This window comes from Pelodiscus sinensis, chromosome 2, assembly GCF_052426305.1.
Source record: "Pelodiscus sinensis isolate ZL-2025 chromosome 2, ASM5242630v1, whole genome shotgun sequence".
NCBI lineage: Eukaryota > Metazoa > Chordata > Testudines > Trionychidae > Pelodiscus > Pelodiscus sinensis.
Window position 1 is genome coordinate 146,009,989 of NC_143053.1, and position 27,590 is coordinate 146,037,578.

The 27,590-nt window shown below is 43.4% G+C and overlaps 1 protein-coding gene across 1 annotated transcript in view; it reads left to right on the forward strand.

Annotated features, from left to right (window-relative positions):
• The window catches only part of GABBR2 (gamma-aminobutyric acid type B receptor subunit 2), an 862,687-nt gene that overhangs the window by 609,402 nt on the left and 225,695 nt on the right, over positions 1 to 27,590 (forward strand). The window contains exon 13 of the mRNA XM_075921529.2: positions 25,785 to 25,907. Coding sequence (XP_075777644.2) covers positions 25,785 to 25,907 — 123 coding nt within the window. The remainder of the gene's footprint in view (positions 1 to 25,784; positions 25,908 to 27,590) is intronic.

Consider the following 27,590-nt stretch of genomic DNA (forward strand, 5'->3'; position numbering starts at 1 on the left):
AACCCAGGAGCAGGTTTGCATGAAAATCAAGTTGGTCCAGTGAGACCCCCGACCCTGAGCCCTGAGCTTAGAACATAAGAATGGCCATACTGGGTCAGAACAAAGGTCCATCTAGCCCAGTAGCCTGTCTGCCGACAGTGGCCAGCACCAGGATCCCCAGAGGGGATGGACCGAAGACAATGACCAAGCCATTTGTCTCGTGCCATCCTTCTCCAGCCTTCCACAAACAGAGGCCAGGGACACCGTTATTACCCCTTGGCTAATACCACTCCATGGACCCAACCTCCATGAATTTATCTCACTTCTCTTTAAACTCTGTTATAGTTCTAGCCTTCACAGCCTCCTGTGGCAAGGAGTTCCACAGGTTGACTATGCGCCTGTGTGAAGAAGAACTTTCTTTTATTAGTTTTAAACCTGCTGTCCATTCATTTCATTTGGTGTCCTCTAGTCCTTCTTTTATGGAAACTAATGAAGAACTTTTCTGTATGCACCCTCTCCACACCACTCCTGCTTTTAGAGACCTCTATCCTATCCCCCCTCCGTCTCCTCTTTTCTAAGCTGAAAAGTCCCAGTCTCTTTAGCCTCTCTTCATATGGGACCTGTTCCAAACCCTTAATCATTGTAGTTGCCCTTTTCTGAACCCTTTCCAAGGCCAAAATATCTTTTTTGAGGTGAGGAGACCACATCTGTACACAGTACTGAAGATATGGCATAGCATAGTTTTATACTTCCACTCCTCCTTCTTCCCCTGGCTTTCCCCTTCCAGCTCCCTCCTCCCAGGTTTTCCCCTCCCCTCTTCCACTCTCTCTCTTCCTCTCCCACCTCCTTTTCCCAGTCTTCCCAGAGGTTAACTCCCCCTCCCCAGTTTTGTTAAATAGAGAGAATTTCTATTTTTTAACACACGTGTCCTTTATTTTTTACATCAGGAAGGGGGGCTAGGGAGGGGTAAGTGGTAGGAGGTGAGGGAGGAATGGGGCATGAGCCCCCAATGGGGAGGACTGAGTTGGCTCTGCGGGCTTCTCGGGGTGGAAGCTCTCCTGCAGGGCCTCCTGGATCCTGACAGCCCCCCGATTAACCCTCCCGGATGGCAGCCTGCGGCAAGTGCAGCCAGGCTGATGGCCAAGTGCTGTGATGTGCTGAGTGTGGGCATTCTGGGCACTCCAGGACAGGACTGCTTTGCTGTCCCTCATCGAGGTAGACAAGCAAGCAGGGAACCCTGTCCGGGGTGGGGGTCAGGTCCCTTTAAGCACAGCCCTCGGCTAGCCTGAGGCAACAGCTCCACGCTCTAAGTCCTAACCTGATGCCCTGCTGGCACTGGTTCCGGCCAGCCTTAACTTCGATTCAGGGTCCACTCAATGTGGACATGTGAGTTTGAATTAGCAAAACGCTAATTCAAATTAGTTTTTAGGTCTAGATGCACTAATTCGAATTAGCTTAGTTCGAATTAACTAATTTGAATTAAGTTAGTTCGAATTAGTGCTGTAGTGTAGACATACCCTGACTTGGCCAGGAATTGAATTCAGAGCTCTTGAAATCCAGTCCAGTGCCTTGACCACAAAAGCACATATTTTCTTATATTTTAGTTCTTGTCTATATGTATTTTTAAACATTTAAGACCCAAATTTTGGATGCACTGGGTAAGATGAGAACATTCAGGCTACGTCTAGACTGCAAGCCTCTTTCGAAAGAGGCTTTTTCGAAAGATACTTTCCAAAAAGCTTCTTTCGAAAAAGAGCATCTAGACTACAATCAGTACTTTCGAAAAAGCAAGCTGCTTTTTCGAAAGAGAGCACCCATGCAATCTGGATACTCTCTTTCGAACACGCACAGTTAGCATTACATAGTGCCGTTTTTTGAAAGAGCACTTTCGAAAAAAGGCATTATTCCTCGTGAAATGAGGAATACCGCCGTCGAAAGAAAAGCCGCGTTCTTTCGATTTAATTTCGAAAGGACACGGCTGTAGTCTAGACGCAGGTGACGTTTTTTCAAAAAAAGGCTACTTTTTTCGAAAAAGCCTTGCAGTGTAGACACAACCTCAGGGTACGTCTACACTGCACAGCTATTTTGAAATAAGCTATTCCAGAATTGTTATTCCGAAATAGCTTAATTTGAAATAACACATTTACATTGCAGGGAAGCCTCAAAATTAGTCCAAGGCAGGCTTCCCTAAGGTAGATGTGCTATCTCGATTTAGAACCCCAGGAGGCACTGGGGAGGAGTAAGTTAAAATGGCCCTGATAAGGGACTATTTCGAAATAGCAGCAGTGGAGCATCTACACATGGCTTATTTCAAAATAACTATTTCAGAACAGGCATTTTTCCTTATTCATTATTACAGAAGTTGGAATAAGCCATCTGTTATTTGAAAATTATTTTGAAATAACAGAATTACTATGTAGACGCTCACATTGTTATTTCGAAATAACACTAGCTATCTCGAAATAATGGTGCAGTGTAGATGGACCCTCAGAGATCCCCTTTCCTCTTTAACACTTCCATCTCGAGGGCCACCATAATGTGTATGCTCATTCTAGCTAGACACAAGAATTCATTTTCCGAGAATCTAACACTTGCTGCACAGAACAATGTTTCTCCAACATCTGAACAACTATTGCTCAAAGTTCTGCTGGTACAACTAAACAGTAATTGGCTCATCATTTATATTTCTAGCATTTTGTTTATATTGTGAATTTAATCCTTTACACCAAAATATGTCATTTCAAATGGTCTTTAACAGGAATGAATAATTCAATCCACAGGGCTTTCATTAAGAATTAAATTTACATTCTGACAAGCCATTTGCATTACACAAATTCTGTAGCTTATTCTGAGGCTAAATCGAAGGAGTTTATTTTGAAATTTGGCGCTCTTTGCACAGCGCCAAATTTCAAAATAAGGCACTATTCTGACAAATCCCTTAACCTTTGTGGAACAAGGGTTATAGGGACGCCAGAATAGCGCGCCCACTATTTCTGGAAATAGCGGTCGCTTTTAAAGATGCGCCGTTGCTATTCCGGGATACTTCCGGTATCCCGAAATAGCAACACAGTCTAGACATACCCTGATTGACTCTGCTCTGTTAATTATTAAATGTTGTTTTCTGCAGCCCTTATTCATACATTGACTAGTACCTTATTCCTGCGCTAGTCACTCCCATCAGCTTCAGCAGGAGTACTTAACAGCAAGGCACTACTCAGAGAGAATAATGGGTGGCAGAATCTGACCTGTAGCAAATAACTTGCATAATGCAGTTATTTATTAACAGTTGTGAATTAAACATTTAATTTTTTTATATAAAAGCATAGTATTGGGGAATGAATAATGTCTTCAAACACCTACATGCTGCCCAATAAACTGCTTTATCTTGAGAGATGCTGGAAATATTAAAGGCATTTCAGTCAAAACACTGATTTCAATATAATTTACCTGGTCTATGAATTGAAATGATAGCAGTTTCACAGTATTCCTTCAGTTCCCTTCCCTTTTCCTTTCTTATTCTATTTCCATAAAAGAGGACTATTTACTGACATAAAATGCAAATTAGCTAATTAGTTGTCCACACAAAGTGTTTAATTGTACTGTATTTTCCATCTTTAGTTTACCAAGATAGATAAGCTCTATTTAAGACAGGAGAAATGACTCAGAAACACAAAGTTCTTTTCTTGTACCATATGTTTTCCAACAGGGACAGTACAATGACCTGCATTGTAATTCTACTTCAGATTTGAGAGTGGGAGTTTATTGTTGTCCCCAAAATAGAGTAATAGTACCAGTAACCACTGAACCAATAGCAAATGCACTATTGCCATTTTCAATCAGGTTTAGCATACAGAGAGTAGTTTTTAAAAAAATTATCCAAGCCTGGGTCAGTCACATTAATAGCAAATCAAACAAATTGAAATTCTAATATTTTTAACTTGAGGAATAATGGATTTATCTAAACAGTGGTTTAACATTTTTTGCTGTTACTGTGTCATGTTGGAATAGATTGATCAAGAAGCACAAAATCTTAAATTAGTTAAATACCCTATTGTTTAATACTTTATGGATAGTTCTGGGTCCATTTATTCATATATGTCCAGTTTCAGTAACATGTTGCTTTTAGGTGCATTACCTTGTTAGTCTTCATGGTTAATTTAGGCTGAATATCAGGACAGTATTCTTAAGAGTGAAAACTATTAGATTGTGAAATAGCCTCTCCATAGTTCTAGAACTCATCACTTGATTCATTTAAAGGTAGCGATGAAAAGAATAATGAAAGGAATCATTTTGTATTAGTAAGGAAGATAAGTTTACCTAATAATTTTATTTCTACCTCTAACGTATATAGTTCAACCTATAAATAATTTTTGATCTGTTTATATATCAGCAGATTTCTTTCTCCTTCCAAAAACTTTATAGAATATGAAGTCTTATACTCAAATATACCTCTCACTGTAATGACACTTTTGTCCTGCTAGTGTGGAGGTTATATGGGATATAGTCATAACATATTGTATGGTCAGGGCCGCTGATGGGCAAGGCAGGGGGAGGGGTCAGCTGCCCCAGGTGCATCTACGTTGCACCCTTACCTCGAAATAAGCTATGCAAATTGTGTAGCTTATTTTAAGGTAATTTCGAAATAAACTTTAAACTTTATTTTAAAATTAAATAAAGCACTATTCCTACAAGTCCCTTAACCTATGAGGGCTGCAGGGATGCCAGAATAGCGCTCCCATTATTTTGAGATATATTTCAAAATAATGGGCACATTTAAAGACGCGGAATAGCTATTTCAGGATACTTCCGGTATCCTGACAAAGGGCTGTTGTCTAGATGTAGCCCCTATGATTTAAAAGGGCCTGGGGCTCCCTACCACTGCAGCTGCTACCTTGGCAGAGGCAGCAACCAGAACCCTGGGCCTTTTAAACCAGTGTTTCTCAACCAATGGTACAAGTACCCTTAAGGTACTCGAGAGAAGTCTGGGGAGGTACCTCAACACAGCTGAAATTTGGAGAAAACTGAATTTTTGTATTAATTTTTATAACGCTTTATTATTTTTGTACTTTTTACACCCTAAAATTTCATCGCCCGCCCGGCTACGATTAAGTTGTTTAAACAAATGTGTTGCAATGGTAGAAAAAAATGGTGTGTCTGAAAACTAGGTACTGGGGATACTTCTAATTTTTTTAAAAAGGGGTACTTCTAAGTTTGTTTTTGAAAAAGGGGTACTTTATAAAAAAAAAGGTTGAGAAACACTGTTTTTAAACTAACCCCAGAATCCCTGGCAGCATGCACCTGGCGGTATTGGGGGAATCCAGGCCCCTGCCTTGCCTCTTCTGCCTGAGGCCAGGCCTCTGCCCCCTTCACAGGAAATCCACTGGAGATCAAAAGAAATATTTGAAGACACAGTAGACTTGGCGGAGACTGTGATTTGTAATATTATGATTAGTTTAAACAATACTCCACATTCAATTTAGTTTTGTTTTTTATTTTAAATACTCTACTTTGCTGCTGCAATTGTTTTCGTTTTTAAAATAACCAACAAAAGCCAAAATGAGCTGCTCCTGCTGCCAAGCTGTTAACTGTCAAATGATATGGTATTCCCAAAGCACTGCTAACATCTTTGATCATTCCCATGCTAAAAAGAAGTAATTTAAAAGAATCACATTAATTTCAGCTACATTAGAAACACGGGAGTGCAGGGGATTCTATTTTTGTCAAATGGAAAAGGACACAGTCAGTAGGGAAAAGTTTATAAGAGCTCATTAGTGATAATGGAAAGTAGACTAGAATTAATATTTACTAAAAAGAACCCACCCACTTTTAACTTGGGCTCAGTCCTGCCTTGGTAAATCCTCTCTGTGCTGCTTCTGGCAGCTGAGGATTCTGCGCAATGGGAGGAGGGGGAAGTTGCCCACTTCAAGTATGTCCACACTACAAGGGTATTTCAAAATAAGTTATTTCAGAATAATAATTCCCAAAATAACTATTTCAAAATAGCGTGTCCACACTACAGTGAAGCCTTGAAATTAGTCCGAGGCAGGCTCCCCTAATGTGAACGCGCTACCTCAATTTAGAGCCGCAGCAAGCATTCGGGAGTAATTACTTTGAATGGCCCTGAGGAGGAGCTATTTCAAAATAGCAACAGTGGAGTGTCCACACTTCAGCTCTTTCAAAATAGCAATTTTGAAATTGGTGTTATTTCTCGTGAAATGAGGGTTTATTATTCCGGAATAAGAAGCCTGTTATTTTGAAATAATATTTTCAAAATAACGGGCTTGCTGTGTGGATGCTCACCTTGTTATTTCAAAATAACGCAGTAGTGTAGATGTGCCCTCTCTGCACTGACACAGCAGATGTGCTGGCAGTGACGAGTGTCAAGAGGAGGAATGCCAATTGCAGAAATTCATAGTGCGTTCTGGCCTATCCTTAGCAGGCAGAACTGCTAAAAGAAGCCAGTCCTGCCTGCATAAATTAGCACAATTGTGAGGCTGCTGTATTATACACTGAATCCTGAACATCACCTCTGCTCCCTTCCCTTCCCCCCCTCGGGTGCACTAACCAAAACTCAGGAAACCTAAGAATTTGCACATAAAAGCTTCACAACAATTTTAAGAGTTTCATGATCTGTATTTGCCCTGTTTCAGCAAGTAATATTGTCCACTAGCAGACAAGTAAAATGAAGCATTGCACCATCTTAAATTTCTGTCGGCCATGTTTTATCTTAGTGTCAATATACTGTTAGAAGGTAAAGGCAACACAATTAAAAAACTAAAGTATTATCTTCTTCAAAGATTGGAATTTATGTTATTTTGCCATCCTTATTCCATTCTGTAATGCCACTACATAACAGTCTCTGTGTGCTAACATACTGCCAATCAGAAGCCCTAATTCATGTCTGGGGAAGGAGTAAGCTAACTCTATGTTGTTTAACCAAATGACGACTAGAGAAGAGATATGAAAATCTCAGTATATGGAAGCTGTAAACATCAAGGAGAGAGAAGTATGATTTACAGAGGTCCAAGCTGGTATGTATAGTAGTATGAAATATAGCAAAATAGTATTTAGGTTACATATAAGAACATGTTACATTTAAAAAGATTTAAAATTAAATTTAATCAACCATTCAAATGCTCGATCATGTTAGAATCAAGTTTGTCTTAATTTGGCCCCATTGAGCATTTTAGCCAACATCCTATAGAAAAACTGTGGCATAGTCAAGGATAGAAATGTTTTTCATTATATGGCCTGTTTTTTCAGCTGTTTATATATTTGCCACCAAACTTGAATTGCTTGGGCTGAACTTTTATAATCCATATCTCTACCTCAGATTCAAAGTACAGTTAAACCTTTGTTATCCGGCACTCTGTTAACCAGAAAACTTTGTTAACCAGCGTTGCCCCCGGCCACAATACTGTCACATTTTCAGGCGCACAGGCCTGGCTTGGTTTACCATGATTGGCTTAAAAAAATTGTATTTAAGGAGTACTAATCATCTTTAACTCAAAATAGAAATGTGAGATCAACTGCCTCACACTACAAAACTACCAATATTAAAAACTTGAGTTTTATTATTATTGTCCATTGGTTTTTCCTAGCTTGATGGGGATCCTCAGATAACTGGAATTTTTAGATAACCGGAACGCCCTAATCCTCGAGCGTGCCGGATAACACAGGTTTTACTGTATCTGGAAAATTTCATCCAAAACAGTTCAGCCCCTGTTGATAACAAAGTTATGCAAAAATACATTGCTTTGCCCATGTTAAAATAGTTTGTTGACCTTTTCTTGGAATAGTTCTTTGAACTTTGAGTCCTCGCCATCTTAAACACCCTTTCAAAACATACAAGTTTAGCAAGAGCTTTTTGTACTTACAGCAAAAAACTCTAATGGATTTCCCAAAGGGGGTGTCTGATGATTGACTGAGTAAATCTGAAAGTTCCTAAGGCTAGGAAGGGGGGAAAAGGAATAAGATCCAAATTATTTTAGATAATCATATTAGCCCCACCAAAATGCAATATTAGGGTACGTGTAGACTACATGCCTCTGTCACCAGAGGCATGTAGATTAGGCTACCAGACATAGGAAAATGAAGCAGCGATTTAAATAATCGCCGCTTCATTTCAATTTACATGGCTGCCGCGCTGAACCGACAAACAGCTGATCAGCTGTTTGTCGGCTCAGTGCGATAGTCTGGACGCACAGGTGTCGACATCAAAGGTATTTGTCGACCACCCAGGTATGCCTCCTGGGATGAGGTTTACCTGGGTAGTCGACAAATACCTTTGATGTCGACACCCGCGCGTCCAGACTATCGCGCTGAGCCGACAAACAGCTGATCAGCTGTTTGTCGGCTCAGCGTGGCAGCCATGTAAATTTAAATGAAGCGGCGATTATTTAAATCGCCGCTTCATTTTCCTATGTCTGGTAGCCTAATCTACATGCCTCTGGCAACAGAAGCATGTAGTCTAGACGTACCCTTAGAGACCATCTGCTCTAAATGAACCAACATATGGAGACTTAAAATTTTAGGGTTTTTAGCCTTATTGTTCATTTGTTTATAATAAGAAGTGAGACAAATCTTCTGTTTGAAATTTTTTTCACAATGAATGTTTGGCATCTTGACCAAATGTCCCATAGTACATTCAAGTCATGGTGAATTTTTCAGGTGTGGTTTCATGGCATGTTTTTACAGGTGGTTATTATTCAAATGCGAATACAGCATGTTTCAAGAAGATCTGAGCAGCAACAGAAATCCAAAGCCTACAACATGGTAGCCAGAAGTGAAGCTTCCCTTCGCCCTTTCCCTGGCCTCTCAATAAACACACCTGTTTGGTTTTGAAAAAAACGAAATCTGTACTTATCTAACATTAAGAAAAGGTGGGCAGGGGGAGGGGGACTCATAACCTGGAGGGGGAGGGGGTTCAAGGCTAGGAGGGGAGTGGGGGGTAGCTAGATGTCCAACCTCAGGTGCGGGGACCTCGTCAGAGTTGGGGTTGGGTGGGTCGGGGATGACAGAGGATTGAGTAGGAGGGGGGCTGGAGTGGGGGCAGGGATGGCAGGGGGAGGGGTAGGGGTAACATTTGGGGAGGGGGCATAGACATCACCTGGAGAGGGAGCAGAGGCATCACATGGGGGGAAGGCCGAGGGGGAATGGGCATAGCAAGTGAGGCAGGAAGGTGGAAGCCAGGAGCAGCAGCATCAGGCGGGTGTGCCATCATGCGCAACATGATGGCACACATGTTGTCACACCGCTGCATGAGCTGATCCCATGCGCGGTTCTGCCACTTAGCGTCATTGTGGATCTTCTGCGCCAGGGTCTGCTACATGTCGCGCGGGATGCTGATATGCTGCCGCATGAGGTCTTCCTGGTGTGTGTTCGGGTTCCCTGGGCTTTGGTGGCTGGCTGAGAACACAATGAGGGAGAGGCAGTCAGTCATCCCTGCAGACACTGTCCCTGAGGCCGTGCCCTCCTCTGTGAGCAGCAACCAACAGTCCTCGGCACAGAGGAGGGGACTGTTCCAGGAGCAAGGCCATGTGTGGCCTGCACAGTGGGCCATGCCTCACAGGGGCCCCGAGGTGCCCAGGGGACTGTGCTGCCCACCTCCCCCCGGCCCATGGACAAGCAGGCAAGGGAAGTGTCCAGCCACAATGGGATCCCCTCAGGGGCAGCAGAGGAGCCAGGAGCAGCCTGGCCCTCCCTGGGGTCAGCACACACACCTGCAGCTTGCAGCATTGCCCATGGGAGTGGGTGCTTCCTCGCATGTGCAGCCATGCCCGTGTGCTGTGTGCGGCTCTCCTTGGTGTGTCTGGGGTCGTGCCTGCAACCTTGTGGCTAGCCTGCGTCCAGCCGTGGCGCCCTGCCCTCCCGTGGCCGAATGTGTGTGGCCTCCCCTGAGCCTGGCAGCAGGATCCCACCCATGTCCAGGGATGCCTGCTGCGTCCGCATGCCGCACACTAATGCTGCACGAAGTTCCACATGCGCGGACTAGAGCACGATGTCCAGCCCAAGCAGCCCAAGTGACACTCTCCCCCCGCCCTGCGTTTGTGATAAAGTGAGACCACTCACCTGAAGATCCCTCCCAGGCATCTGAGGTCTGGGAGATATCCTGGCTCACAAGCACCAGCTCGAGGGACATAGTGACGGTCTCCATCTCCTCTTCTGCCTCTGCCTAGCGCTGGCCCTGGTCCTCCTGCTCCTCCTCCACCGAGACCTCCGGCCAGGCGATGACAGGTGTCTCCAGGCCGGAGTCCACAAGGATGGGTGGGGAAGATGTTTCCCCACCCCCCAGGATCTGGTGGAGCGCGTGGTAATAGGCTTCGTCCTCAATGTCAGAAAAAGCCCTCTGTTCTTTTTTTTTACTTTCGGAAGAACACTATTGCATTGTGGACGTTCCTCAAGTTTTGTTGGTAAAACAGCTGTTTTTCCAACAAAGCTCTATAGTGAAGACATACCCTTAGTGGTGTGATTTTCCAAAGTGCTGAGCAATCAAGAACTCAAACTATGGTCACAGGAAGCTGCTGGAGAGTTAGCACTTCTGAAAAAACAGATCACTTATTTCATTGCCTAAATATGAATTTAGGAGCCAATCTTTAGACTCCGATTTTGGAAAATCTTGACATTGAAGTTACAAGTGTCAATAAGTGAGAACCTTCATATAATCTCTTTGGTGACTCTTGAAATTTAGTAAGTGTTGCCTTAGTTAGAGAGATCCTCTTGTATTTCATACTTGGTAATGCCAAACCTAAAAGGTCCCTTTATTTCAAAGCTAATCACAATCCGCCTTGAATTTTGAGCATAAATATTCCATATATGGCACTTTTTCAAACATTGTGGGGGACTAGCCTGACTTAAAGTAGAAGTACCCAATTTTAGGAGAAAAATACCCCATTTTAGTTGAACTGATACTTGTTATATGCAAGTTTTTCAGTCTGATATGATTTGATAAGACTAATCTCCCATAGCCGTGGAAAACAATGAAAACTTTAAAAGAACTGTAACTGCCCACAAATGGTGCCAGAACCATAATCTCTATGCATTATGAGAATAATGGGCAACAGAACAAAGAACACGTTGCTATACAGTATGAGACAATTCATTCCTGAATAGCTTGGAACAGGATCATAAATGTAATCAAGTGCATTGATGTCCCCAGCTATTTAGTAATGATGCATCATACTTTGCTACAGAATTGTTCATTAAAGAAAATATAGACTAGATATTTGAATGTTATCTCAAACAAAATCAGAACATTTCTTCCAACCCATTCAAGCCCTTTGTACTGTTCTTTCCAAAGACTGGGATCCCTTTTAGTGCAGGCAATGACAATTACACATTTCTTTTAGAAAATTCTCTACACACAGGGCCCTGTACAGCCCTAGGCTAAGCAGGTGCACTAATCAGAAGAATGAATTTGGCTTATAATGTTGGTGAGATGGTGAGCTTTCCAAAGATGGAACTGTGCAATATCATTCTATAGCCACAACTGTGTGGCGCATAACATGTGAGAGGGTTGATTTGTAATATTCTGTTTGGAAAAGTTCCTAACCAACAATGTTCTGCCCGGAGTCACTGGTCAATCAATGAATGATTTTATTTTAATGAAGTATATCTACAATACTTGCAATAGAGTTATGTGAGTGTAGTTATGTTATAAGTGAATTAGCTTCTTCTCCATTCTGTCTGGTCACGATTAATAACTGCTAATAAAGCGGTCGTTTTTCTAGTTTCTCTCTGAGATGTAAACTATTGCTGAAGTCCAGCGCTAGATTTGCAAGTGTCCTAAGAGAAGTTATGTTGAACCCTTTCAAAAAATCAGTGGTGTGACTACCTCTTTCCTTTTCCCCGCTGCTGTCAACTGTCTTTTCCTCTCCAAACTCCCTGAGCCGCTCTGTTGGGAATAACCTACCTTTATGGCTGAATGTAGTTGGCATTTGGCTCTTAGACTAGTGTTAGCATGCCAGACCTGAGGTTATTGGTGACCGAAGTTATCTGCATATAGACTCAGTAGCAGGGGGCCCTCACCATAATTCCCCAAGCTTTAAACAGCCTCCCTTCATCTAAGGCTTTCATGCCTCTCAGGAAGAGCCAAACAAGCTGCTTCTTCTGCCACTGTAGGGAGTGTATTCTGGACTGGTGTGAGACCTGGTGTTGGTCTTCCTGCCATGGGGGAAGGGGACCGGACTCGACGACCTCTCGAGGTCCCTTCCAGTCCTAGTATTCTATGATTCTGTAACTGCAGGTCATCCTCTAACTGGACCCAACCCTCCAAGGAGTCCTGCCTGAGCGCTTTCTTACTAGAGCAGTCCGTTTGTCCCAGCTCAGATCCATGACTCCAGACTTCCAGATCTTCAAGGAAACAAAAGTTATCGAAGTCCATGCTGGTGGCATTTTCAAGACCTTCTGAGGCAAACAGTTAGCAGCCGGGTCAGTTGGACACTGAGGCATGTCCTTGTGAGAGGAGAGGCATAGAATGCCTTCTCCAGTCTCAGACTCTAAGCTGTGTAAGGTAACACGGTTGTCTGACATCAAGGATGCATCGAAACCTAGAACAAGTTCCCTGAGCACCACAGCTGGCATTAGCTGAGTGGGGCTGGATATCCCATGGGTTTTCTGGTTTCTGCTGGCACCTGCTTAGCCATACTGACTTTGTCAATACCAAGAGAGACAGTACCTCTGCCGGTACCAGCCCTAGCCACAGTATTGCCTCCTTGTGCAACATCAACATCAACAGCGGCACAGGCAGGTTTAATGACTCAGCCTATCCACACCTCAGCATTCTTGGAACAAGCATCCCCACCCCCCAGGACCTGAAACATGGGAACTCTTGATCAAAGACATGCCTGAAAATCTTATATCGCTGGTGCTGCTGTCCAAGTTCCTGGACCTGATGTTGCCTGCAGGACTGTCATGGTACCCCCGAGGACCAATGACATCTGTCTTGCTGATAACAGGAAGGGCACCTCTGCTCCTGGAAGAGACTTGGAGTGAAACTTACACCTATCCTCAGTTAGATCCCATGACTTTGTGATCATCCTCCTCTGCATAGGAAAAAGAAACCTGGTCTCAGCCAAGGCACCAGCTTGGTACCAACCCTTAGGAGGACAGCTGGTACTAGTCTTGGTGGCCACCCACACCATAGGATTTAACCTACAGGACATGGGGGCTGTGTGGATACTGCAGAGCATCACAGATCTGGCTTCCCCCATATACTCCAAGCACAGGTTGGCTTCTGTGTGCCTGGGAGGGGGCACTTGACCCCAACACAATGAGCTGCAGCAGCAGCCTCCAGAGCAGGACCGTCCATAGCCAGTACTGGAAAGCACCTCCTCATCGTCACCAGCTAAGGCTCTGCTATCAGATCAGACATCAGCCACTCCATATGATCATAAAGTATTCCAGGAGCTTATGAGGTGGGTAGCAGCGATCCTGTGGACCCCGACTGAAGAGGTGTAGGATATGCTGCACAAGGTATACAACAGTACACTTACCAGTTCTGGGCTGCTTATGCATTCCTATAAATGAGGTGCTGTTGGGGACAGGGAAGGCCTGCTTCCATAGCACTGACTTCAAAGTGGGTTGATTGGTGGTATTGGCCACAGGCTACCAGCAGTTTTCCTGATATGTGGGGCCTGAAAGTGATAACAGCAAAGGAAAGAAAGCACATGGATCTTAAGATATTGACACAAAGATGAAGAGCAGGAGCACATGGGCTTGCATGGTAGGAAGTCATAGTCTGCCTCAAGCCTCCAGATGAGGATATCAAGCTCAACATGAAGCATAACCATCTCAAGTGGCATGGCGTGCCGTGCTTCAGTGGCAAGTTCCCACTGCAGTTCAGGAGTGAATTTCAGACTTTGGCATTAGAAGAACAGCTGGTTGCTAAGCAATACCTCCAGGAGGCAGTGGATGCTGTCAGCTCAGTCTCCAGAACAATGCAGTGGCCATACACCACTCTATGTGGCTGTCCTTGTCAGGAATTCTTATGGAGCTTCAACCACAATTGAAGTTCTTTCTTTTGAAGGATGCTTCTTGTTCCACAAGACCTAAGCTGCCATGGGGTCCCTTTAGGACCATGCTTAGGTCCTTGAGGGTCTACACTCCAACCCTCAAGTGATGGCATGTCAGGCCTCAGACAACCCACAGATAGCTCCCTTAATATCAATACACAGCACCCATGACTTCCAGGTTACAGACTAGTATTTGAAGAAGCAATGGAGGCTCATAGACTCATAGGGTATGTCTACACTACCCCGCTAGTTCGAACTAGCGGGGTAATGTATGCATACTGAACTTGCTAATGAAGCCCGGGATTTGAATTTCCCGGGCTTCATTAGCACAAAGCCGGCTCCGCCATTTTTAAAAGCCGGCTAGTGCGAACCCCGTCCCGCCCAGCTACACGCGGCACGGGCTAGATAGTTCGAACTATGTAGTTATTCCGAACTATCTGTACGCCTCGTGGAACGTTCCACGAGGCGTACAGATAGTTCGGAATAACTACATAGTTCGAACTATCTAGCCCGTGCCGCGTGTAGCTGGGCGGGACGGGGTTCGCACTAGCCGGCTTTTAAAAATGGCGGAGCCGGCTTTATGCTAATGAAGCCCGGGAAATTCAAATCCCGGGCTTCATTAGCAAGTTCAGTATGCATACATTACCCCGCTAGTTCGAACTAGCGGGGTAGTATAGACATACCCATAGATTTTAAGCCCCAAAAAGACAGTCATGATCATTTAGTCTGATTTCCTGCACATTGCATGCCACATAATCTTACCCTCCCTCTCCTGTGGTAGGCTCGTAAAGGCTGGTTGAGTTAGTCCTTAAACTTTGATTTGAAGACTCCAAATTACAGATAACTCATTATTTATTCTTGTACAAACCAGCAAGTGACCTAAGCTGCATGATGAACACACACACACCTAACATGGCTTGGGATCACCAGTCTCACACCCTGGAAACACTACTCTGTCCTCCCCATCCGGTGTCCCATCTCTCCCCATTGAAGATATTTGCTGATAGCAGATGTGGATGGGCCACAAGCTATTGTCAGTAATCTCATTGTACCAGCTCCTCCATACATTTATCAAGCTCAGTCTTGAAAGAAGTTAGGGGTTTTTTTTCCTTGTGGCTCATCTTGGAAGGATGTTCCAGAACTTCTCTGTTCTGATGGTTAGAAATCTGCATCTAATTTCAAGCCTAAACTTGTTCGTGACTAGTTTATATTAATTTGTACTTGTGCCAGCTTTGGTCCTTAAATAACTTCTCTCTCTCCCGGGTATTTATCCCTCTGCTCTATATATAGAGAGAGCAATCAGATTTCTTCACAGCCTTCATTTTGTAAGGCTAAACAAGCTAATCTCCTTAAGTCTCCTCTCATATGGTAGCTCTCCATTCCTCTGATTACCCTAGCTGCTCTTCTCTAGTTTGAATTTATCTTTCTTAATCATGGGATAACTTGCACACAGTATTCCAGATAAGGTCTCACTAGTGCCTTATGTAACAGTACTAACTCTTCCCTGTCTTTACTGGAAATACCTCATCCAGGAGTGGCCTGAGGTGGGCTGCGGCAGCTGGCGCCCAAGCGGAATGCGTGATCAGCGCCCCCACCTGCAGGGCCGTCAATGGACTGATGTCATCATCGGGCACCCCGGGCGCCCCGTTGAAGGTGGCGCCCTAAGTGGTGGCCAAGTCCGTCTATTGTCACGAGCTGCCCCTGACCTCACCTCATGCATTTTAGGTTTGCAGTAGCCTGTTCCATGGCCATATCACACTGGTAGTCCACAATCATCTTGTGATTGACCAGTACAACCACATTTTTTACATTATACTCCTCTTCTGTTTCTTTGAAGTGGTACCTCCCCAGCTTATAGCAGAAATTCTTCTTGTTAGACCCTAAGTACGTGATTTTGCACTTTAAAATTTCATCTCATTTTACTACTCCCATTTTCAAGTTCATCCAGATCATTTATAATGTTCTGGTCATCCTCCATATTGGGAATACCTCCCTACTTTGTGGCATTTGCAGATTTTGTTTACCTTTGCAGTATTGCTCTTCGAAATGTGAGTTCATACTCATATTCCACTCTTTTTCACCACTGCTTTGGAGTCCCACAAGCCATGACAAACAAGCTGGGTGTAGTGAGGTAGCGCTGCCATTTCTACCCTTTATGAAACACAAGAGGGAGTGAAGGATGTATGTGCCACCCTTGAAGATGCCGCTGAGTTGGAAGTTCTCTAACACATATGTACTGCACATGCAGTCACCAGTTATAGAATGTATAGATGTTCTCCCGATCAGTTATTGTACATGAAAGTTACCTCTTTTTATTTGGAGTTGCACACTTGATAAAGGAGCTAAATCATATTTTCCTTTATATGAACCAGTCCCTAGAGCAGGGGTGTGGAACCTCATACACAGGGGCCAGATGCGGCCCCCAGCTTGCAGGCCTGGAGCACATAAAATCTACTAGGCTCCTCCCTCACCCTTCCTCCCCCCAGCTCTGGTGGGCAAGGGGAATGTGGGGAGTGTCTTTCTACTCAGTTGGGGGTCACGTCAGCGAGGGGAGTTTTTTGCTTCTCACTTGTGTGCAGCCCCTGACTGATTTGTCTGTGGGTCACAGCAGCCCCTGACCCAAAAAGGTTTCCCGCCCCTGCCCTACAGGCGAGAGCATTACCCATGGTGCCAGTAGCTTTCACAGCTACTTGTTAAAGGAATGTTGGAAATCTATCTTGGGTTCTATTCTTGGAGGTGGGGGAAGTATGGTTGAGTGGTTACAGATAGCACAACCTATCACATAGATATGGCACATTCATTTTGAAAGGCAATGTGGATATGTGTAACACCTAAGCCTGCAATATTACAAATACAGGTTCTGTTTCCAGCTCTCTCCAAAGTAACCTTCTATACTCTTAGTTACTCCATCCATAAAATGGAGTGAATGATACTTATCCACCTCTTAGTGTAAGAAATTTAAATTTTTCCTCAACAACAAGACTTGTGAAGTGCAGAGAATTATTAACAGCAATCAGTGGGTAAACTAGGATTAGAATTCAGGCTTCTCCTGCCCTCAGATGAGTGAAGAAGTAGTGTCCACTTTTCTGGTTCCAGGGTAGAACACTAGCTCTCTGTCTCCCAAGTAAGTGCTGTAAGGCCTGGGAGCATGATCAAAGCAGCTGGCATGTATAAAGCTCTGTGGGCTTTCTATTCTATTCTAGTTTATTCTAGTCTAGTCTATGTAGGTTCTTATAGCATCACTGTAATATCTGAGCACATTCCAATAAAGCATTAAATGGCATGACCAACATCTGTCAGATAATGTTTTTTTCTTTTCTCTCACCCTATCCTTAGCAAGAGAATCGTGGGTACAGTGTCTTTTTTTTTCTTTTTTTTTTTGGTAGGGATTTTGCTGGTTTGTTTGTTAACACCCTGTTATGTATTTATATTAGAGAATACAAAATGAGGTGCTGTGCCTTGCACTTTGTGTGAAATGGTGAGGTTTGTGATAGTCCTAAATTTGGGGGGAGTTCAGCCTCAGACTGGCCTCTGAGAACATTCTGTGTCCTGAACAGATAAGCTTTACCCTTGTTATAGAAAGTTTTATTGCACTTGAGTAAAGATGAGCTTTTGTGGCCAGACCCACTTCCTCAGATCAAAGGAAGAGTTACTCTATTAACCCTACATGGGAAGTTCAAGAAGGAGCCGATTTGCCTTGGATCTAAGACTACTGCCAAAATCAGGAAATAACCCTATACTTTATTTTAAGAAAGTACAGGTATTAGAATTATTTCTCTCTAATTCCTCTTTTAACTTTTCTTTCTTAAGGGCCACTAGGGTACAGTCTTTTGTTTTCCTGCTCTATTCCGCCCGTCTTTAGACAACAACGCATAATCTTTCTAAGGGTTTAACACAAAGGTGATTGCTAAATCATACACACTAGCATATTCTTGGATTAACAACCCTTCCTAACCCTGGAGAATATCTGACCAGACAGCAGAACAGGGATTTAATATGTACTTTGGGGAAACTATTAAGGATGCTGTTACCTAATAACTAAAAGCAAGGAAGCCTTTTTTATTCTTCCTTGTTACTTGATATCATAGATTCATGTGACTGCTGTTAATTGGAGCCAATTGATGGAATGGTTGGCCAAATAGTTTAATGTGACACATTCAGGATCTCTTAGTTTCAGATTGACCACGCTTTCATTGATAGTGATCTGAATCTTTTACCTCTTCTCCCTCTGGATGGCAAGTCCAAGGAAGAAAGAGCCCCCACAGTGCAGGTGACGATAAAGTCAAGAGAAAAATATTCCTTTCAGCATGGTCTTAACATTTATGCAGGCCATTTTCCCCATCACTCCACTCCATGGGCTACCTTTGTTTTTGAAAGGCCCATTAGATGGTCTCTGCACACTTGAGATAGTTAGTATGGCCCAATCCTTTTGCAGTGGGCAATATTTATGCCTTTGTTTTTAGTGGCAAATCTCAGTATGGAACTACCATTATCTTGGGAGATTTTGTGTGGTAACTGCAGACAAATGCTATTTCAAAAATGCAAAAGCAAGACTGTTGGGGCATGTCTACACTGCATGCTTATTTCAGAATAAGGGTACGTCTACACTACAGCGCTAGTTCGAACTAACTTAGTTCGAATTAGTTAATTCGAACTAAGCTAGTTCGAACTAACGCATCTAGAACTAAAAACTAGTTCGAACTAGCGTTTTGCTAGTTCGAACTAGTAAGTCCACATTGAGTGGACTCTGAACAGGGCTTAAGGATGGCCGGAAGCAGTGCCGGCAGGGCATAAAAGGAGGACTTAGAGCATGGAGATGCTGTCTCAGGCTAGCCGAGGGCTGCGCTTAAAGGGTCCCGACCCCCACCCCGGACACACAGTTCTAAGGGGTGCCCCGCTTGCAAAGAAGTTCTGGCTTGGAGTGCCCTGAGTGCCCACACTGGGCACATCACACCACTCGGCCATCAGCCCGGCTGCACTTGCCGCAGGCTGCCATCTGGGGAGAGGGAGTAATTGGGGGGCTGCAGGAGAGCTTCCACCCCCAGAAGCCCACAGAGCCAGCCCAGTCCTCCCCATCGGGGGCTCGTACCCCATTCCTCCCTCACCTCCTTCCACTTACCCTTCCCTAGCCCCCCTTCTTATTGATGTACAAAATAAAGATAACGTTTCTTCCAACATTGACTCTGTCTTTATTGAACAAAACTGGGGGAGACTGGGAAAAGGAGGTGGGAGAGGGGAAGAGAGAGGCTGGGAGAGGGGAGGGCAACTAACATGATCAGGGGTTGGGAACAGGTCCCAGATGAAGAAAGGCTACAGAGACTGGAACTGTTCAGCTTAGAAAAGAGGAGACGGAGAGGGGACAGGATAGAGGTCTCTAAAAGCAGGGGTTGGGTGGAGAGGGTGCATTCAGAAAAGTTCTTCCTGAGTTCCCATAAAGAAGGACTAGAGGACACCAAAGGAAAGGAATGGGTAGCAGGCTTGAAACTAGTAAGAGAAAGTTGTTCTTCTTGACAAAGCAAATAGTTAACCTGTGGAACTCCTTGCTGCAGGAGGCTGTGAAGGCTAGAACTAGAACAGAGTTTAAAGGGAAGTGAGATCAAGTCATGGAGGTTGGGGCCATGGAGTCCTATTAGCCAGAGGGTAGGAGTGGTGTCCCTGCCCAAAGTTTGTGGAAGGCTGGAGAGGGATGGCACGAGACAAATGGCTTGGTCACTGTCTTCGGTCCATCCCCTCCAGGGTCCCTAGGGTTGGCCGCTGTCGGCAGACAGGCTACTGGGCTAGATGGACCTTTGGTCTGACCCAGGACGGCCATTGTAAGCTCAGGGCTCAGTGTCGGGGGTCTCAGTGGACCCCCTTGATTTTCATGCACACCTGGTCCTGGGTGGCCAGGCTGGCAGCTCTCCTGCCCTAGACGGCCACTTTCCTGTGCCTAGTGCGGAGATCGTGGACGAGGTCCACGATGTCCGCACTAGCCCAGGAAGGTGCCCGCCTCTTGCGGTCCAGGGCAAGCTCCCGGGAGCCGCCAGCCTGGTCCCGGCAAGAGGGGGTGGGCTGGGGGGCATCGGGTGGGTGGCTCTGTGCTGTGCCAGGTGCAGGGTCTGCTAGCTGGGTGCTGGCAGGCTTGCACCTGGCACAGGCACCGTAGCCAGCCCGTGCCCCTTTAAGGGGTCCGGGGCTGGGAGGGGGGCATAGAGTTTCCCTGGTGTTGGCCAGAGTGGCCACCAGGGAAACCTGGGGAGGGCTAGCCTCCCACTAGTTCGAACTAAAGGGCTACACAGCCCTTAGTTCGAACTAGCTAGTTCGAACTAGGCGTTAGTCCTCGTAAAATGAGGTTTACCTAGTTCGAACTAAGCGCTCCGCTAGTTCGATTCAAATTCGAACTAGCGGAGCGCTAGTGTAGCACCTATTAAAGTTAGTTCGAACTAACGTCCGTTAGTTCGAACTAACTTTGTAGTGTAGACATACCCTAAGCTATTTTGAAATAGTTTATTTTGAAATAGCGCGTCTACACAGCAAATGCCCATTGAAATAGTGCAGAGCTATTTCAAAATAAGTGTTTTTCCTCATAAAATGAGGGTTACAGATTTCAGAATAAGGTGCTAGTTATTTCAAAATAACGCTGCTGTGTAGACTTGCCCTTAGGTGGCTTCCCTGTAGACTAATACAGATGGAACCAGCACTTCCCCTCATTCAAAATAATCACTGACTTGTGTCAAGGGTCAAGGTCCTTGCACCTGTATTTCCCTCTCAGGCTTCTAGTTCCCCAACCATCCCCATTGTTGGGTGGAGCCCCACATCTGTCTTCTTTCTGACAAGGATATCTCCCAGCTGAATAGTTCCCTGCTATCTTATTTGTTACTCCCAACAGTGGGCAGAGTGCGTAAGCAGACAAGCTAACACACAGTCCTTCTAAATAAACATTTTATTCTTAAAGTGATAAACACTACTGAGAAAATACATTAAAATAATAGGTGAACCTACACACCTATTTAGCTTAACAGGAATGGACTGTACTATGATTCAAAACTCAGAGTACAGTCCACTCTTTTTGTTACCATTACTTCAGCTCCAGCCATGCGCATGGTACCAACAGTACCACAATAATTTCAGTTTCCTTAAGTGACTTTATAGTGTCAGTGATTCCTGAATCATCATTGCTTGTCTTCAGTCTCTTCTCAATGTTGAAAACATCCAGATCGCTGGGCACCCAGTGCCCATGGCAGTACTTCACACTTCCTTGGTACTGAGAGCTTCCCACTCCCCAGATACTCATGGTCATGCCTCAAGTTCCATCTCTGCCCCAATTAGGGGAATTCTGATGAAAACTTTGCCTCAGCCTCCCAAATATCCATATAAGTCTCTTCACTTTGTCCCATGTAGACTGTTTTCCCAATGTTCCTGAGTAGCCTGAGTTCTGAAATCCACAGCTTCCATACTGCTGAGGAAAGCACCCCTGGATCCCACCACGTATGTCATATGCATGATGCCATTGGCCACGCTGGGGAAACTGGACAGCTTATCACTATCAATTCTCCAGGGCCTTAAGTTCTGTCCCTGGAGACGGGAAACTCTCCTCCCCTTCCAGGGACTTGGAGCTTTAGGAAGAGATTTTTGAGGAGCAGGAGGCCAAGAATGATGAGGAGGTCTCTCCAGCTGCAAATATCTCTTCTTTCCGGATGAAGCTGTCCTGCCACCACCATCCCGAGCACATAATTTTAAGTAGTTTCATAATCTCATCAGAAGCTTTGTGGATTCTTTACAGTTCCACCTTGAGGAGATTGAGGAACTGCATCATAAACTGCTCGACACTTTCATATTGCCTCCTCTTCCCACACTGCCCTGCCAATCAATGACTCGGTCCTGGATCCTGCAAATATTATCTGTCATATGTCAGCAGCAGTTCCTCCACGTGCAAGAGAGTGGACAAAAAAATTATTGTCTCTCTAAGGAGTCAGAAATTTTATTTTCTTACCCGTGTCTTAATTCCTTGGTGGTTGAGGCGCTTAGCAAACAAAGGCAGCACCATGCTAAATCTATGACCTATGCTAAAAATCTTAAGTGCCTCCTTCTATCTCCTTGGTAGAAAATTTCATTCTTCGGCTATGTTACAGTTTAGAATCACCAATTACCAGGCCTTAATGTCTAAGTCTAACCAAAATAAGCTTTTCTGTGCTGAAATATTTCATTGAACATCTGCTGGCAGAACATGGAGTGCCCTTCCTGGCAGTTGTTGCACATGGCCAACTCCTCGCCAGGCTACCTCTACAGACTTTGCTCAGTTCTGCTATTACTGCCACTAGTTTGATTTCCATGCCAGTAGTTATGAGGGGGGCCTCCTGGCTTCTGCTCTCGTTTGAATACCAAAAGAAGACCAGAATACAATAGAAGACCCTCCTTTTGAAGACATTCAGTTGTTCGCTGGCAACGCAGAGGAATCTTTGCACACATTAAAAGATTCTAGGGTCATTTTATGAGATCTATCACTTGCCCAGAAGAGAAAATTTAGTAGGTCCTAAACAGTGCAGATTCCCTCCTGCCCTGTTCACAAGTTTGTACAAGCCATGTGAATTTCACTGCAAAAGATAAAGGATCCAGAGTAGGAAACCACCCACCTCCCAACTTTCCACTTTGAAACATCAATTTTGATAGGACGGTCAAGGTCCCAAGTTCCCATCCCCTTTCATACCAGCTTTAGCATTTCACCTGCCATCCTCCTTTTGGCTACTGCTTTTACCACATCTGGCAGGCTGGGGAGTCCATCATTATGAACAAGTGGATTTTGGAGACTATTTTCCCAGGCTGTGTCTACACTGGGCCACTTATTCCGGAAAATCAGCCGCTTTTCCGGAATAAGCTGCGAGCTGTCTACACTGGCCCTTGAATATCCGGATAAGCAACGATGCTCTACTGTACAAAATCAGCCGCTATTCCGGAAAAACTATTCTGCTCCCGCTCGGGCATAAGTCCTTATTCTGGAACACTGTTCCAGAAAAGGGCCAGTGTAGACAACCCAGTAGTCTTTTCTGGAAAAAAAGCCCCGATCGCGAAAATGATGCTCGGGGCTCTTTTCTAGAAAAGCGCGTCTACATTGGCCACGGACGCTTTTCTGGAAAGGGGGCTTTTCTGGAAAAGCAGCCTGCCATGTAGACGCTCCTTTTCCGGAAATACTTATAACGAAAACTATTCTGTTTTAAGCATTTCCGGAAATTCATGCCAGTGTAGACACAGCCCCAGTGTATACCATTCCCTTCATTTCTCTTCCACTCACCAACTTCGCTTCTCCATCCCTCTTCATTGCCCTTGCCCACAAAAATCTGCTTTGGCTGGAAATAGACTGTCTTCTACACCTGGGTACTAAAAATCAATTCCTACACAGCACAAAGGGAAGGGGGTTTATTCCGGGTATTTCCTGGTCTCAGAAACAAACAAACAAAAAACCAGAGGTTGGGGACCCATACTAGGTTTAAGACGACTTTGTGAAGGCAAAAAAAAATGAGAAAGATTATGCTTATAGCTATAATATCATCACTGGAACAAAGAGACTGGTTTTCGGCCCTTGACCTTGGGGGTTAGGTGTGTGATACATGCATAGGTGCTTGAACTGAGGTATGTGCATATGTTCACTGACTGAAAATTTGGTGCCTAGGGAACTTTGACAATGGAAGTGGAAGTGCGTACAGAATTAGGTGGCACTGAAGCCGGGGTCTAGAGGATCGAAGTGGTGCCTAACTGTAGGACTTAGGCCCTTAAAACCTTTTATGGGTTTAATCCTTACTGACTATCTTCATATCTCTCTGTTAGCTCAATGTGAAACTCACCCTTCTGCCTGGGAACAGCACAAGAACTGCATTACTTCTTTATCTAAGCCCTACTTTGAGGACTTAAATAGGACTTAAGTGATGCATAGGCTTTGAGTTGTGCCTATATACAGGGTATATTTCTCCCTTACACAACATCCTTTAGCACTAGCGTGTAATCTTAACAGTTGGTCATGAGTAAAGGACAGGCTGTGATTGTGCTACACCAAAAACAGAGCAGGAACCAAACTGGGATTGAGAGTCACAGTTCAGTGCCTGTTTCCTCTGTAGTCTGGGAAGTAAGCAGGGCTAGCTCTTTTCCTGAGGCAACCTCTTCCCTTCCCTTCCACTCATACCTTGCCCAGTTGTGCAGAAGAGGGAGTAGCAACATGATGGCAACAGCAGCTCTCACCCCACCCCTGTCCTGGAATGCCTGCCATGAAATGGGTCTCCTGCCTTAATCCACCAAATGTGAATGTAGTAAGGGTCCACCTTTAGCCCTTCATTATGACAATATTAGTAAGATAGAAAATGGAAATAACACTTAAGGTAACCTCAGTTACTCTGGTTATATAAGCAGAATACCTAGTATTTTTACTCCAAACTTTTTAAATAATTGGAGAAACAGCTTAGTAAAGAGTGGCATACAATACTACAGTAGCTTCTTTGACAGGGGAGAATGTATTACACTAAATAAACAGGAAGGGGTTTTCATATATTTCCTTCATACTTATATTTCTAGTTATAACTTTGTCTCATTTTTTAAGTAATAACTTGTGGAGTAACTAATTTGGAGATAATTTGAATTCTGATATTTCAGTGGAAAGGGATTACAGACACAGTATGAGACAGTTTACATAGTATGAATAAAATTTTAAAATATATGCTATAAGGCTAAGTAGGGGAAAGCTTTTAATTTCCAAATGGAAGGGGGAAATGATGTACAGTAATATACACCTCTCCCTGCAACTTTATAGAAACTCAATATAAAATAACGTATTATAGGTAGGATTGGTAGGTTGCCTGTCTCTTCCCATTATAATACCTGGGTTTCAGTTGTTTATAACTTTTTAAAATATTAATAATTTAGGCTGAAATTTTTCATTCTGAGTGTCCCCCTCAGGATGAATTTGTTTAAAAAATTTTCAGTGAAACATTTATCCCATTTCCATGAATGAGACAATGGGGAAATGCATTGTTTTGTCCATGTCCAAATGTTCTGGTGGCCTTTTCACTGAACTCTGAAACAGGGCCCCGGTAGAAAAAAGTGCTCTGTGACTGTGTAATTGAAGACTGTGTAACAATGCTTGTGCCCAACGGGGCCTAATTAAGCATGAACAATCAACCTTAATTGGACATTTCCTCACTTTGAAGTGTTTGACTTTACATTAAAAGAACATTGAAGATGAATTTTTGTGTGTGTGATAGAAATGATATATAGCTGTTGTTATACCCCTATAAGGCTAAGCAGTTCTTCTCTATTAAAGTCAGGGCATGTGCAAAAATTACAGTATTAAAGTTAACTATTCAGAATTACATGTGCAAAAAACTCTTCTTTTTGTAATAAAGGAAATATATATTCTCCTTACCACACAACAGGGTTTCAAACTGGAACTTGAAATGCAAATTTAACTGTAGCTTTTGCTGTGGTGAGAGCTTTAATTAATCAATGGACTTCTGTATGCTCACACATACACACCACAGCTGATCTTTGGAATAGACTCTTCTAGATTTTCCAGAATTCCGAATTTGTTATTAAGAAGTATTTACCGGTACTCACAATATCCCTTTGATATACTTATATAATCATTAGACATTGACATTAAACAGGAGACAGTACCTTTCTTCCGCCTGCTATTTCTGAAACAATTCTCTATACATTATTAAAAAGCCTATTTAGCAACAGTGCATGTTTATTCACTGCATGTGAGGAAGTCTCCACAGGAATCTCAGACTCATGGAAATGCCCTTCTTTGCTCTATCTTTGTCCTTCCAGATCATTAAGGACCAGAAGCTGCTGGTGATAGTTGGAGGGATGCTGCTGATTGATCTTTGCATCTTGATTTGCTGGCAGGTGGTAGACCCCTTGAGAAGGACTGTGGAAAAGTACAACATGGAGGTATGTCACCAAGACTAAGTATCAGTATCTACAGTCCCATGTCTTCTTCTGCCACTTTCATTAGGGCTTACATAAGGATACATGATAATATACTAAAATAGGCCAAGTAGAGGGTTTGTTTTGTTTTTAATAAAATGAAACTACAGATGGAAATCCTAGCTGCGTTCTAAATAAGGTGTTGCATGTCTGTCACTTTTAGAGATTTTAGATGCTGTAAACACAGGAGAATTCTCTAATAAGAATCTATAACAGATACTCCTGCAATAAATAATAGATTACAGAATCCATTAGGCGATTTTAGTAAGAACACATTCAATACAGCTGTGGAGAGGTCATTGCTTACACTGCATTATTGTTGCAGATGTTCAGGAATTATATTACCTCTCTCACTTGTAAGGTCATCCTCCCTCCCCTTCACACACATTAATTGCTCCTATTTTAATGTTTTTGTTATTCCTAGAAAGGTCATGTTGAAGACTTTGATTGTCTCGGGATAATAGGATAATGCCATTTTGTGATACTGTTCTTAGAAATAGAACATTCTGAAAATAAAAGAAATGACCACAAGAAATCACAAAATTAATGACATTCTCTCCTTCTGTACACATCAACAATCCACCTTCACATGGCATACTAGGTATTTCCAACATGGAGATTGGAGATGTAATAGTTACACCAGAATAGATTTGATGGTCATCAGTATTTGGTTATCAGTAAGAAAAACAACAATTTTACCACTAGAGCTGCTTAGTAACTAAAAAAAGTTTGTCATTCTATTCTATACTATAATATTTTATTCCATTATTTCTATATGGCACCAGCTTTTTTTGGAAAGGGGTTTGGAACTTTTCTGCAAATATCATTTTAAAACGTATGTCATAGCAGTGTCTCCTAAAGAGTGAGATGTCCCTTCCCAGCGACTCTCCGGGGGGTGCAAAACTGTTACCAGTGTTTGAGAGTTTGTTTTTATTAAGTTAGTCCCTAGCTGTTGTGGTTGTGGAAGAGAACTTAAAGGGGTGATTGAAACTGAGGCGGAAATATCTGCTTGAATTCACAGAGAGCCTGAAACAATAGGTCTGTGTCACCATTGAGTTATAATATTGTAAACTTGAAAAAAGTAATGTTTTGGTCAGTTTTGAATAATAACTTGTACTTGGGTAATACTTACCATTGAATAATGTGTGTCATATCAGTTCATAAAAAATAAATGTAAGGATGTGGGGTTTTAAAATTTATTTTTATTATAAGCCTAACATGAGTAGGCTGTTAATATTACAAGCTGGAACTGAAAGAGGTCATCATTGGTTTAATGTTTTCTGAAGGAGATCTCAGCTTTCAGATGTTTGGGAAATGTTGTGCTAAAGGAAGTATAAATAACCCTTTTTATTGCCTTCTCCATTGGAGACTTCCTTCGATTGTGAGCTTTTTGAGGACAGGGATCACCCTTTGGAAAGTGCCCAGGGTGTAGAAGAAGTGCTTCAAATAAACTGTGTGCATGCACATGTATCTGTGTTTTAGTGTCATGGATCTGTACTTACATACAGATACATATCCATAACTGGTTACAGACTGACATTGAATGAAAATGTCACTTGTGGCATAGCATGCATTTACTGAAAAGTGGTCTCAAACAATTACCATGCTCTCTCTAACGTTTTTAACTGTCTTGCTTATTTCACAAAA